Raw genomic sequence first — 12,818 nt, forward strand, 5'->3', positions numbered from 1 at the left:
TGTGCAAAGCAAAGAGGGCACCATAAACAATAATGGAAAGGTACACACTGTGTAGGGATTTTAGCAATAACACCCCCACAACCCCAAGGTAAATAAATAAAGAAGGAAAGAAAGAAGAAAGAAAGACAAAAGGAAAAAAACAAAACAAAACTGACCAAAAAACTGGCGAATCGCCAAAATCTACATACATCTATACATTGCATACATATGTGATCCCAAAAGATAAGGCAGTGTAAGTCTTGTAAGTCTGAATTTACAGACTGGTTCTGAAAATATGTCAAAAAACAGTTGTCACCTCCTACAGAATAAGTCTGTTGATCCTTTGAGAGTGAAATTGATTTTCTCCAACTGGAGAAAGAACATGATAGTAGTTTAGAGGTGGAGTGGGAGATTTCCAGGATAAGAGTATCCTTCTTCTGGCCAGGAGCATTAAGAAAGCGATCGTGTCAGACACAACAGTGCTGCAGGGAAGTGGGACTCTAGACACACTGAAAACGGTTAGCAAAGGGCAACCTTAAGTTCAAACATTTAACCCCTCTGAGATCAAAACTTTCTGAGCTTTGAGCAAGACCAGAACATCTGTAAAAGAGTTGCAGGGTGCTGTGAAAAATCTTCAGGTGTCCCAAACATCATTAAAACTCAGAAAGACTCAGATATATTCAGACTCAAAGAAGAGTTCAATGTGAATAGGTTTACTGTGCATCAAGTGTAATACAGAGCAAACCGAGGCTTCAGTCCCAGGATGAGAACCTAATGCAAAATCACAGAACATCATTTTATATACTGTTCATAACTCCCCCTGTTGTGGAGCTTATATTGGGCTTTTTAACAGTTTCACCTGGCTTGGAAACAATGGTTTCTCAAACTTCCCCAAAATCCATAAATAAAATTGGGCCTGCTGGCATTTAATCACACAGCAAATAACCAAAATATCATGTTACTGATTAACCCCTCTGTGTACGGTCTCTACAATGGCTGCACATTGTTGATTCTTTAATTAGCTCTCCTGTGTATAATCTTTTGTGCTAACATTGGTATGACTGTTTACCCAAGGGAAATTAGTCTCCCCAAGGGCCAACGGAGCAGCGAGTACACATTGGACTAACGTTATGGTAGAGTTCTGCCACACACAGATAGGCTCTATGTGTCACTTCGAGCTGGATCAGATTCAGGCATGCGCAGGAGGAGTGTGGTTGATCCTATGTAAGTCATCGGACCACTATTCATCATTCAACTCAACACTGAGTTCTGACTCCCATTTAGTCTTAGTCTTGGAAGCAGAATCACTTCCCAAAGACTTACTATTGATGTTGGAGATCAGTTTTCGAGAGGTGTACGACAGTTTAAGAATGTCCTCTCCCGAACAAGCTGCCATTGGGGACGGTCTTTGGGATAAAAGTTGAAAACAGCATCCATTTGTACAGGGGTGTAGACAGAGATAACTATAGATAAGTAGTCAATAAATGAAACGTGGTCTAGAAGGTTCCTGTCTATGAAGAAATAATCAATTCATGAGTAGGTGCAACGGATGTGGGAGAAGAAAGAAAAAGATTTTGAGGAAGGATCTAAGAACCGCCAAGGATCAATACACCCATTGTCATTCAGAAAATAGGACAATGATTTAGCTATTTTAGAAGTGACCATTTGTTTTGGACTGGATCTGTCCAGGACTGGATAAATAACAGTACTGAAGTCGCCACCCAGTATGAGTTTGTGTGTGTCTATGCTGGGAAGGGAGGACAAAAGTTGTTTTGTTTTTTTAATAAAAGTCTTATTGTCCCAGTTGGGAGTGTAAACGTTGGCAAGCAAAACTGGTTGTTGAAAAAGGGTCAGAGGTAATGTTATTTGTGAATTTTTAAATCAGGTGTGGAGGGGGGGGGGCTGAGCAAAATGTGTTACTGGTGTTACACAGTTTTCAGGTATACACCAATTGCAATACTTTCCCTCTGCCCCCACCGTCGTTTTGGGTTTCTTTTATAGAAATAAAACCCATTTAGTTCATTTTCGTGTATCAGCATCCACGTTCATCAAATAAAAAACTCTATAATTTGTAAAATACTGAGCATGTTGTAAATACTTAGTCGGACGATGGACACTACAACTATAAACTGAAAGTGTCTGCTCCATGTCTGTGCGTGCTGCAGACCAGTTTTACACGGAGCATGACCAGCTGGCAGCAGCCTGAAGTTCGCCATCACTGACTCTTAATAAGAGGAAGATCTAAACTAAATAACCCCCTCAACCCCTCCAAACCCCCCTGACAGATGAACAGTCCTAGGATTCCTTTCCAGAAACTAAGAAACCCACAGGCAAATAAAAACAAATGACTACTAACGCATATATCTTTTAAACCTAACTCAGATTGTAGCACAAAACCACAACAAAAGGAAAAAAGGTGTTCCTGCTCTGTTAGCTTACATTTGTTGTTACATCAGTTCAGTGCTCATTCGGGGAGAATGAGCATAACCAAGACGCAGAGTAGCTTGTTTATAGAGAGAGAGAGTTCAAGTCAGTAACGCTTACCTGTAGTGTCAGTTATTACAGCTGCTCCGTGAGCTTACACTTGTTGTTAAATCAGTTCAGTGCTTGTTCGGGGAGACTGAGCATCACCGAGACAGGGAGTAGCTTGTTTATGGAGAAAGAGTTCAAGTCAGTAACGCTTACTTGTAGTGTCACTTACAACTGCTCCAAGAGTGGTTTCACACACACTGTTACAGAGCCAACCTCACGTCAGTCCTCAATGTGTTGTTCGTAAAACGCCTGGGCCGCTTCAGGACCGTTGAAGAAAAGCATTTCACCGTTGAACTCCACACGGAGCCGGGCAGGATGGCAAAGCGTATTGAATGCAGCGTGCTGCTGAGCCAAACTTGCACTGAGGTCGGGGTAGATATTAATCCGCTGGCCCCTGGAAAGTCAGCAACTCTCACCACCTCGCTAGAATCAGGTCTTTATCCTGGTAGCGGAGGAAGCAGCCAATGAAGGCTCTGGGGTTTAGGTGAGGATTTACGGCCGGCGTCCGGTCCAAGATGGGGGGATGAGGGAACACTTTTAGGCCAACAACAACCTGGAAAAACAAAGTCATGAACTGAACCTGCAGCTTCTCCAGCACCCCGGTGACTTTCAGGTTCCACTTCCACAAGCGATTCTCCAGGTCGTCCGGCCTGGCTGTCAGCATGTCGTTTTTCAAGAGAAGCTCACAATAGGCAGACTCTCAAAGTTTGGTAACTTTGTCGCTGTAAGTTGACAGGCTGGTCTCGATTGTCTCGATTGTATTGGCATGTGAAACAATTGTCTCTTTGATAGAGGGAGTCAGTCACTGACTGGAAGTTTTCCAGGTCGTTGAGTAGCTTCTTAGGGCTAACGTTAGCTTCTCTGGCTAGCCCAGGTGCCCCTAGCTGAGTGGAAGCAGCAGATTTAGTTGACGTGTTTCTCTGTGAGCTCTGAGCCATGTCTCCACTGATGTGACTAAATAAGTCTTGAAAGAGTCGTTTGGCTAACAAAGAGGAAAGAAACTTGTGGGCAGACAAAGTTTTTTTTATAAAAACATGGGAGAGCTACGAATCTCTCCAACTGCGTGCTCATCCAGAAGTCATGATTTCTTTCTTTCTTGTTATTTTTATTTATGTTTATTTGTCCCCCAAAACAAGAGGTTAAACACAAGTTTTAATACGAAGTCCCAATAAAAAGGCATAATTCTCTACATTTGAACAGTGTGTATCAGAGAGATTCAAATGTATTTTCAGCAATTCTGACCATTTAGAGATTTCCACATAAATGATTTTACTATAAATTTTAGGGCCCAAAAATGACAGCCTTGCAGGTCCAAAACACTGGAAAAATGCATCTATGAAAGGTAAACAGGGTCACCCACAACACCAGCAAAATAAATGTATGTATTGTGCATAGTCACTAAAGTCTCAATACATTTTACTGCAAAAAGTCCACATACAATATGTAACCTTCTTTTGTGCATATGTGTTTGTCTGTTTCCTCACATGCCTTTTTAAAAATGGGAACTCTGTTGTGTTACAAACCTGACTATACAAAACTGCATTATTGGCCAGATTGACATTCAGTGTTTCTGTGAGAAGGGTGCACTAATTTTTTTTTTTTTTGCTTGTTAAAACTGTTTTTTTAGTAAAATCTTCTTAGTTCACCAGCCTCTGGAAGGTGAACCAATGTATTTTTTATTGTCAGACTGTATCTAACCCTCCTCCATCCCTCCAGGGTGATCGACCACGGTGAGGAAAACCGTATGACCACCCAGAGCGTGGCCATCGTGTTCGGCCCCACGCTGCTGCGGCCTGAGACGGAGACCATGAACATGGCGGTCCACATGGTCTACCAGAACCAGATAGTGGAGCTTATACTGCTGGAGTACGAGAACATTTTCGGGAGGTAGACGGAGACGCCAAAGGATGAGCCGTTTCTTTTTATTTTTTCTCTACCAACGCAGAGCTCTTCCTAACCCAGCATGGCCCTGCGAAAAACAGCCCGGATCGGCCCGGCCTGGCACGGGGCAGCTTCTCTTCATCTCAAACCAACCTGTGGTCACCGGCTTCTCCAAATCTCGCAACCTCTGGACCAAAGCCACGCAAAATGTTTCATGAACCAAAACATAGTAGCTAAATACATGTAGCTATCTAGCGACCAAAAATTTTAGACTCTTTGCACTTTTCAGTATCTCATTTTCTCCTGCGGCTGCATTTGTGCCACTGAAGCAAAAGGTGGCGTCCTCCTGTCCCAACACTGGATTCCTAAAAACTGATAGATGGGCCAAACAAGCCGCTACTGGTGCACAGACTGACTGAGACCAAAGGAGCTGCGGAATAATGAGCCTTTGTTGCCTCGTACGAAGGAGCCGTCAGTATTGGAGGTTAATGATGTTGGCTGCACCCTGTATGTACCGTACTGTAAATCTAATCACTTGTATAGACTCAATCACTCCTGTTTGAACCACACTGGGATACAACTGAAGAAATCAAACTCCTTCTACCCTCAGCTTGACTATAGATGTTTAGGCGCTAAGAGAATAAATAAGTTAGAACAAGGAGAAGAAGGGATGACGTGGAGGTCTTTTATTTAGGAACTATAGGTTGCTCAACGTTGTTGACTCTCCTTCACTTTCTCTTTATTTTAAATGTTTTCCTCTCCTCCGCTGTCTCTCCATCTCTCTCCCAATCTGTTTCTCCTTTCTGAAATCCTGAAATACTGGACTAGGGTCCTTTGAACACATGACAGGTTATCGTGTTCTTGTCTGTATTACAGTATATCTGCACGACACCTTCTCCATTTGGCTTTTAGAACAAATCATCTTGCAGCGGTCAGAACATCAACTTGAAAAATACAAACAAACGGTACTCAGCTGTGTCTTTCCTTGACTCATGGATATGAAATGTTTAAAAACAGCCTTTAAACATCTCTCTATTGAAACATTTGTACAGTGTTTATGTGTATGCATGTAATTGGGGGGTGGATGGATGAATGGATTCAATGTACCTTATATTGTACAAATACTAAATACGTACACACCTACAGAGTGTTAAAATATGTTATGAGGGAGCAGTGTAACCAACAGTTGTGAGGAATAAAGTTATGAGGTGGGGATGTGGAGGTATAACTGTGAGTGAGGTAAAAGGATGATTGTGAATGTAATTTTGCAAAATAACATTTGTTTGCTTTGTCAAACTGGAATAAAGACCTCTAGAGAGAGGAACTCTAGAGATAGTCTTTATGTTCTCGTGATTAGTTTTACTCCACCTGTGTTGTTTCCATGTGACTCAGCAAGAAGATCAAGATACTGTCAGATTTAGAGGTTTGATTCCATGGATGTTATTATAGGAACTGGATACCAGACTCAAAAATGAAAAATTGCTTGCCTGGCTAATAACCTTAAAAAGTTTCTACCTTCTGCATTGTGCGGCCCAATGAATACCTGCAGTAGTGTTTTTCCTGCTGGACCCGTTTATGAGTTCCCGCTTGGCCCACAGACTTAACATTGAGATGACGTTAAAGATTTTAAAATCACTTTTCCAGGCTCTAGGAAAGTTTTACAGATGTAAAACTTAAAAAAAAAAAAAATTCATCATACAAAGAGTAATAATTGACCTTGTTTGCAGGTGGAGATGACTTGTCAACAGTTTTATACAGTAGACGTCTCTTTTTTAATGGTGGTCTTTGGGAAAATGCTTTTTGGGCTGCAGGGGATTTTTTTTGTAACCACTTGGAAAAATTCAAGGTTGAGCCTTGTTAATAAATCCATGTTTGATGCCTACAGACAGAGATGTCACATGACCCTTCAAATATTTGAGATTGGATGGCTTTAGAAGGAGTCAAATTGTTAAAGTGTTCTTATTAATATTAATAATAATAATAATAACAATAATAAGTGTATAAACAAAAATCACTTTTTCTGTTTTTATTTGTATTTATTCACGTTAATGTTACTTGGTTCCAGCCAGAAAACACTTCATATTGGCAGCGTAAAGTTGCTCAGTTGCGGTTGTGTTAACCACAGTGAGGTTTGATTAACCAGTCTCAGCTAACGCCATAAAAAAATATGACTTAATTGAATTTGTAAGTTACTTAGAGCTTCAGAAGGAAAAAATGTTAAGTTAAAAACATGAGATTCTAGACACTAAATCAACAGTAAAACTGGAAATGTTCTGGATGCGCTGGGTTTTTTTGTTTTTTTAATGTAAGTTTAATGTAAGTGGAGAAAAAAAGAGTACTATTCCTCTTCTGCATTAGCTTGGAGTCAAAAATCTCAGAATATCTCAACAAATATCAAATACATGTTCCAGGAAATATACTGTAACACAAATAGAAGAAGCTAAAGGTCTCAAATGAAGCCTGTCAACAAGCAGAAAGTGATATAACAATAACAGTTTGCTGCTGCAGACACATGAGCTGCTGTCAATCCTGAGTCGACTTTAGTTATTTATGGGCCAAGCAATATCTCTGTTTGTTAAATGAACAACAATGTTGTGTTTATTAAAACCTGAAAACATTCTTAACCGAAGAAATAAATAAGAAAACCAGTCAGAGTTACATTCCTTCAGACAACAAGGACTTCAGATGATCTTTTTTTAACAATATAGAGAATCAAAATTATTTATATTTGAGCAGGTGAGATAAAAACTACACTTTTTCAGTGATTAAACCACAAGCAAATTCAGCTCTTTGAACAAACTTGTTAATGAATCCGACTCATACACTGCACATCTGATGTTTGATTCAGGTGTTTTTTTGCTCTCAGATGATCCCGATAGAATATTTAGAGTGAGCCAAGCTCTGAATATTCAGCTCACTGTCCTGCTGAGAAGACGGTCGGCCTGCATGACGACTTCTAATAGAAATGTCAAACAGGAGGGCAGCGATGTGCGGCAGAGGAGGTAAAAATATTTCCCGCATGGTGATGAAGAAGGAGAATCATCGTCTCACCTCGAAGATACAGAGAGAAACTATAATCTTCACATGGATCAGAGATGTTTAAGATGCTTTTGCCTCTCTAACCTGAGTCTTATTGTAAAGTAAAAAACATTTAAAACAACATTTAAAAACCTTTTAGTAGCCTAAATAACAAATAATAACAAACAAGTGAAGAAAGATATATATAATAATTCTAAATGTGTGTCACCATTAGTATCATGTAGTTAAAGTAAGTGATGTTTTGTGATCAGAACTATATTGTGGTGTCGATGCAAAACAAATAAGAATCTGAGATGAGATTAGATTCAAATGGTCTGGTGCCTTTTTTAAAGTAAGCTTTACATAAACACACAGCTACGTCACACAACGATTTTCAATTGAGCACGATTACAATCGGAAATCGCATCGAGGCAAAGCACAAAGTCAAATTTTTGCAATGCAGACGCTCAAACAGACAGCGGTATTGTGACTCATCGATCCAGATAAGATCTTTAATGTCTGGCTCTGTGTTAAACCTTCATAATGGATTCTTTTATCAGACCTTTCCTGGTGTACAGAGGCAGATGCAAAGCTTTTTGGCTGAGGGCAAAAGGTTTGCTGTCATATCTTACCGTGGAAATATCTAAAATGTTGAAGAAACTGGCAACATTTTTGAGTTTTCCCCTGCTGTTCTCTGGTCTTTGATATACCATTTGACTGCTTCGGTGCATCAGATCCACAGAGAAGGAAGTATCTGCTTTTCAAGAGATACACATATAATCTATTAGACATCCAAGTGTTTGCTCTCCAACAGGCTTTAAGATTCCCTCAACAGAACATTCTGATTAGCTTTATAATTTAAAATCTCCAAGCATCAGCAGCTCAGGGGGGATGTTATCGTAAATCCATCCATAAGTTTGTGCATTAAGTCCTTCTTAGGTTCTTAGTAACTAGCTAGTTTCAAACTAGTGATTTACTAAATCAGGTTGCACCATTAAAACTTGTCTGAGCTAGTAATCACTTTAGTTATATGTCAATCAGTTGCTAGGAAACATCTGTAGTGCTGTCCAATAAAAAGCAGCCAGTAAACAGGGAGTCACTGTTAGCATCACAAACTGTAACATAACCTCCAAAAATAACTGTTTTAGGGGCCAAAAGATTAAAAAAAAAAAAAAACAATTAAACAAAAAAACAAAAAAAATGTAACTACCAATCCTTTGTGAATGCAGGTGTAACTTTGTTAAACTTATATCTACATACCTGGAGAAATATGTGTTTTAGAATTTGTAGTATTCATGCAGTTTACAGCGAGAGGAAAATATCCAATTATGCTGAGCTAACTGTTATTTGGTCATTTACTCTCGCTATCTAGTTATTAGCAGTTATTCTACTTATAAACTTTAAGTTTTGTAATTTGAGGTCTAGTGTGTGTTTTTGAGATGTAAAGTGTCAGGTCAGATATATCGACCATGCTACCTCTTTTACTCATCAATCTAGACGGGTCAGATATTAGCAAGCTAACATTAGCTTTGTCAGTTGGTTCATTCAGCTGTCTTACGCAACAGTTCGTTGGTGTAAATATTTAGTAACAACTAATCTCTATGTAAAAACTAGTTTGTATGGTGCAACTAGCTTTAATTTAGTGATCTGTAAATATCCACTTAATAAACACTTACAGTATGTTAGGCTAAGTTTGAGCTAATGAACAGCTGGTGCAACCGGCTCCAGAACTTCAAACCTTTTCATGCAGTTTACAGAGAGGAAAATATCTCAGTATTTAGTATAACTAATTATTAGCAGTTAATATTTAGTAACAAATAATCTCTATGTAACAACTAGTTTGTGTGATGCAACTGGTTTTAATTTGTAAATCTCCACGTAGTGAACAGTTATGTTTTAACTTAGCTAGTTTGAACTTACGAACAGCTGCTGCAACTGCTGAACCTCAGGTTTATACACTTCAGACCACAAATCATCATTTATTAAGATGTTTCACTCAGAAATATCAAGATACAGTTTTATAGAGAGCAGGAATCATCACCAAAGTAGAGGTTGTGCAGTCTAACCACTTAAAAAAAAAAAAAAAAAGGTGGATAACCACCGAGAAAAGCTGAAAAACACCTCCCACGATTCCTGCATCCCTGATATGTTGATGTTCTCACCAACCTCAGTTCTCAGTCACAGGTCTGTTCACACTGTAATCACAGTGAGAAAACTGGCACACAGTTGCCTTTTATCACTTGTTTGTTTATGTTTGAAATCACTTCAGTGGAGTGTTTTATATCCCTGAGATACGGCTCTTGACGCACATTACTTTATGTATCGACTTTAAAAAAAGGCAAACCACCTCACGGCCTCTCACAACAGTGCGTCTTCTTTTATCCTGGAAAAATGTTTTTTGCTGAGCTTGCATGCTGCTCTTTTTAGAATTGACCTACTTTAAATTGCTCCAGTTACACCTGAGAGAGGAGGTCAGGACAGCCACTGTTCCTCTGGTAGTCATTGATTGAATATGATATTGCCATGTAGAGTGTTTTCTAATGACTTTAACCTCAATATTACAGGTCATTTTGCACATTGAGTCCATCAAACATGCAGTTTGTTTTCACACGGATCTACTGAAGGGGTGGAAGTTTCTCTGTGCTCACCTTAAATCTGAGTTTAAGGCGTGTAGCCAAGAGCGCGATTTGTGACATCACAACTAGTTTGGAAGCCAATTGTAGAGTATTTTTATATGTCTAAAAACATGTCTGGGGGGGGGGATCTTTAATCTATTTTAATCTTTAAACTGTGACAACATGATACCTCATATGCGTTGCCATGACACATTTGACAATCAGACTCAGTTAAACCAACTGAGTCTACTTTTAACATACAGGATGAATAGATGACTATGATGTGCAGCTTGTAAAGCCCATTGTGGCAAATTCATATACTGTAAATAAAATTGGCTTGAAGTAGAGTTTAAGTTTTTAAAATCACATATCAACTCACAAGGCTGAGACACAATTTCAACATGACAGAAAGAAAAGGTTTACTGTCGTCAGAGGGGAAATCTAATGTGATTAGAACAATATTTTATTTTGCAGTTATTTTTTCCATTATTTACAGTAATTAAAATGTCATAAAATAGTTTTTTTTCTTAAATGTCACAGTAAATTCAATTTACAACTATTTTAAAGAGCGAAAGACATTGAAAAGATGAAACCAATGACCTTAATGATTCACTTTTATTTATTTTCTGGTGATGAACTAATTAATAAATCAACATTTCAGCACTATTCGTGATCTAATGTGGAAAAGGGAGAGGTTTTAAGTCATTTTATAGAATAAGGTGATTCTTCTGTTAACATTAAAATTATACACCAGTTGTTGCTGTTGCTGTCGCTCCTCCACAGAGAGGCTGCGGTGGCAGTGCCCCAGGCCCAGTGTCAGGTGCCGTAAATGGGGACGATCGTTAGCTTCCTCCCAGCGGAGCCGTGTCCCGCCTCGGTATCAGCTCCATTTCACCCGCAGCCCTTTGTGGCTCCTGCTGATAAGTCCAAGCTAATATCTGCTCTGTGGCTGGCTGCATGGGAAATTATAAACACAGGCTGAGCTGCTGTCCATCTATCAGGATATCAGAAACTGGAATCTAGCCACAAAAATGCAATTGGATTCAATATTCAAGTTATGATTAAACATCCTTCTCTGATGTTATCTGAGACTGCAATAAACGGCATTTATAGTAAATATTATTGTAATGTTTGCTGCAATCAATGAGGTTTAATTGTCTGATTGATGTACTGTACATGGTAACATGAAGTGCTTATAATTCACATGTGGTAGAGTTCACGCAGATGTGTTTACAGCTGCCCTGTTCTATTTTATAAAAAATGACAAACAAGACGTGATTTGAATATGAATTAAGGTTGCAGCCAAGGGTTGTTTTTGTTTTTTTTTTAAATCAACTATTCATTTGTCATTTAATTTGAGGAATAACTGATTGTTTAGTCTATAAAATGTCAGAAAATAGTGAAAGATGACCTTCACAGCTTCCCAGATTGAAAGGTGACATTTTCACTTCACTTGTTTCGTCCGACCAACACTCAAAAATCCAAAGATTTGCAGCAGAGATACATGACAGCAAAGCAGCAAATCCTCATGTTAGAGACGCTGGAATATTTGGCATTTTGATACACGACTTAAACGATTAGTTGATTAACTTAACAGTCGATTTAATGATCAAACAATCAACAGAAAACTAACATGAATGATGAAGATAGCGAGTATATGATAATATTCCATAATTTTCCATTATAACACTATTCTAAACATGATGCAATTTTAATCTGTTTTAGCTGTTTAATAACCTCTAGTTTTTGTCTTGGAAAGAAGTTCACGCTTCATCCAATTAGGTTTAATTTTCGTGGCTCTCTGTTTTCTTTTTTAATAAGGTGTCTGATTGTTTGTTACAGTAATTAATATTTTGACATGAATGTATTTTTCATTAAGCAGCTGAGTGACATAAACAGCCTCAGAGGATGAAAAGACATCAGCGCAATCAGCATGAGGAACATCAAGCGCATAATGACAGGCAGGTCAATGCATAATCTTCTATCTCCTCTGTGTGTGTGTGTGTGTGTGTGTGTGTGTGTGTGTGTGTTTGACCACCTTAGAGGATCTCCCAAACCGTCCACACACACACACAAAATCCAGACAAGACCTCTTCTGTGACTCTCGCTACCAGTCCTGCATGGTGATTACAGTTTCTTCAGCCATTCACACACAAACACACACTCACTTAGAGGCTGACAGGGTTTTTCTCTCTGACTCCAGCGAGCAGCTCTGCATGATGATCGCCTTCCCAACAGTCATTTATGTTGCTGACGCCGGCACACCTCTCTGCTCTTAACCCAGACTGAATGCTAACAGCCAGGTGGGCCGGAGTGTGTCGACATGCAACAAGAGAAAGAGAGAGAGAGAGAGAGAGAGAGAGAGAGAGAGAGACTTAACATGCAGTACGACCACTTCACGCTGTGTTGCTTTGCTCTATTAAAAGTTCCTTGAAGGTATTGACTTTTGACTTTTCAAGACTCAAATATCAAACCTTGGTTTAGAAATTAATAATACAAACAGCATTATCCAGCGGTATCGAGCTCTCCCAGTACATACGGTATAATCAATAGTTTTCATCCACTTTTTTTTTTTCACAATTCAGCAACTTTATAAATATAATATAACACAAGTATGGTTTGTAACCACATGGCTGGAAAATAATTTAAAATAACGCTTCATTTCATTTCAGGGGAATCACTGCAATTAGTGGTTTTACTCATAAAAGGCGAAGTAAATTTGCACTGTGCTTTAATCAGCGGTGAAGGAAGTATTCAGATGTTTTACTCAAGTGAAAATATCAGTAATTCCAT

At 38.9% G+C, this 12,818-nt stretch overlaps 1 protein-coding gene and 1 long non-coding RNA gene across 9 annotated transcripts in view; one reads left to right on the forward strand and one right to left on the reverse strand.

Annotated features, from left to right (window-relative positions):
* Nucleotides 1-5,734, forward strand: part of LOC122993075 (rho GTPase-activating protein 12-like) — a 69,386-nt gene extending 63,652 nt beyond the window's left edge. For all 7 annotated transcript variants that reach the window (XM_044366936.1, XM_044366935.1, XM_044366938.1 and 4 more), the window contains one exon: nucleotides 4,228-5,734. In XM_044366936.1, coding sequence (XP_044222871.1) covers nucleotides 4,228-4,402 — 175 coding nt within the window. In that variant the 3' untranslated portion in view covers nucleotides 4,403-5,734. The remainder of the gene's footprint in view (nucleotides 1-4,227) is intronic.
* A 968-nt stretch (nucleotides 5,735-6,702) lies between these two features.
* LOC122993085 lies at nucleotides 6,703-12,453 on the reverse strand. 2 transcript variants are annotated; one of them, XR_006406328.1, is made up of 3 exons: nucleotides 12,194-12,453; nucleotides 8,043-8,164; nucleotides 6,703-7,443 (listed from the first exon to the last, which is right to left on the reverse strand). It is a non-coding gene; the product is annotated as an uncharacterized LOC122993085 (long non-coding RNA). The 2 variants fall into 2 exon arrangements; XR_006406327.1 differs by lacking the exon at nucleotides 12,194-12,453 and adding an exon at nucleotides 9,331-9,579.
* Between the last annotated feature and the right edge of the window lie 365 nt (nucleotides 12,454-12,818).

The sequence above is a fragment of the Thunnus albacares genome, chromosome 12, assembly GCF_914725855.1.
Source record: "Thunnus albacares chromosome 12, fThuAlb1.1, whole genome shotgun sequence".
Classification (NCBI taxonomy): Eukaryota; Metazoa; Chordata; class Actinopteri; order Scombriformes; family Scombridae; genus Thunnus; species Thunnus albacares.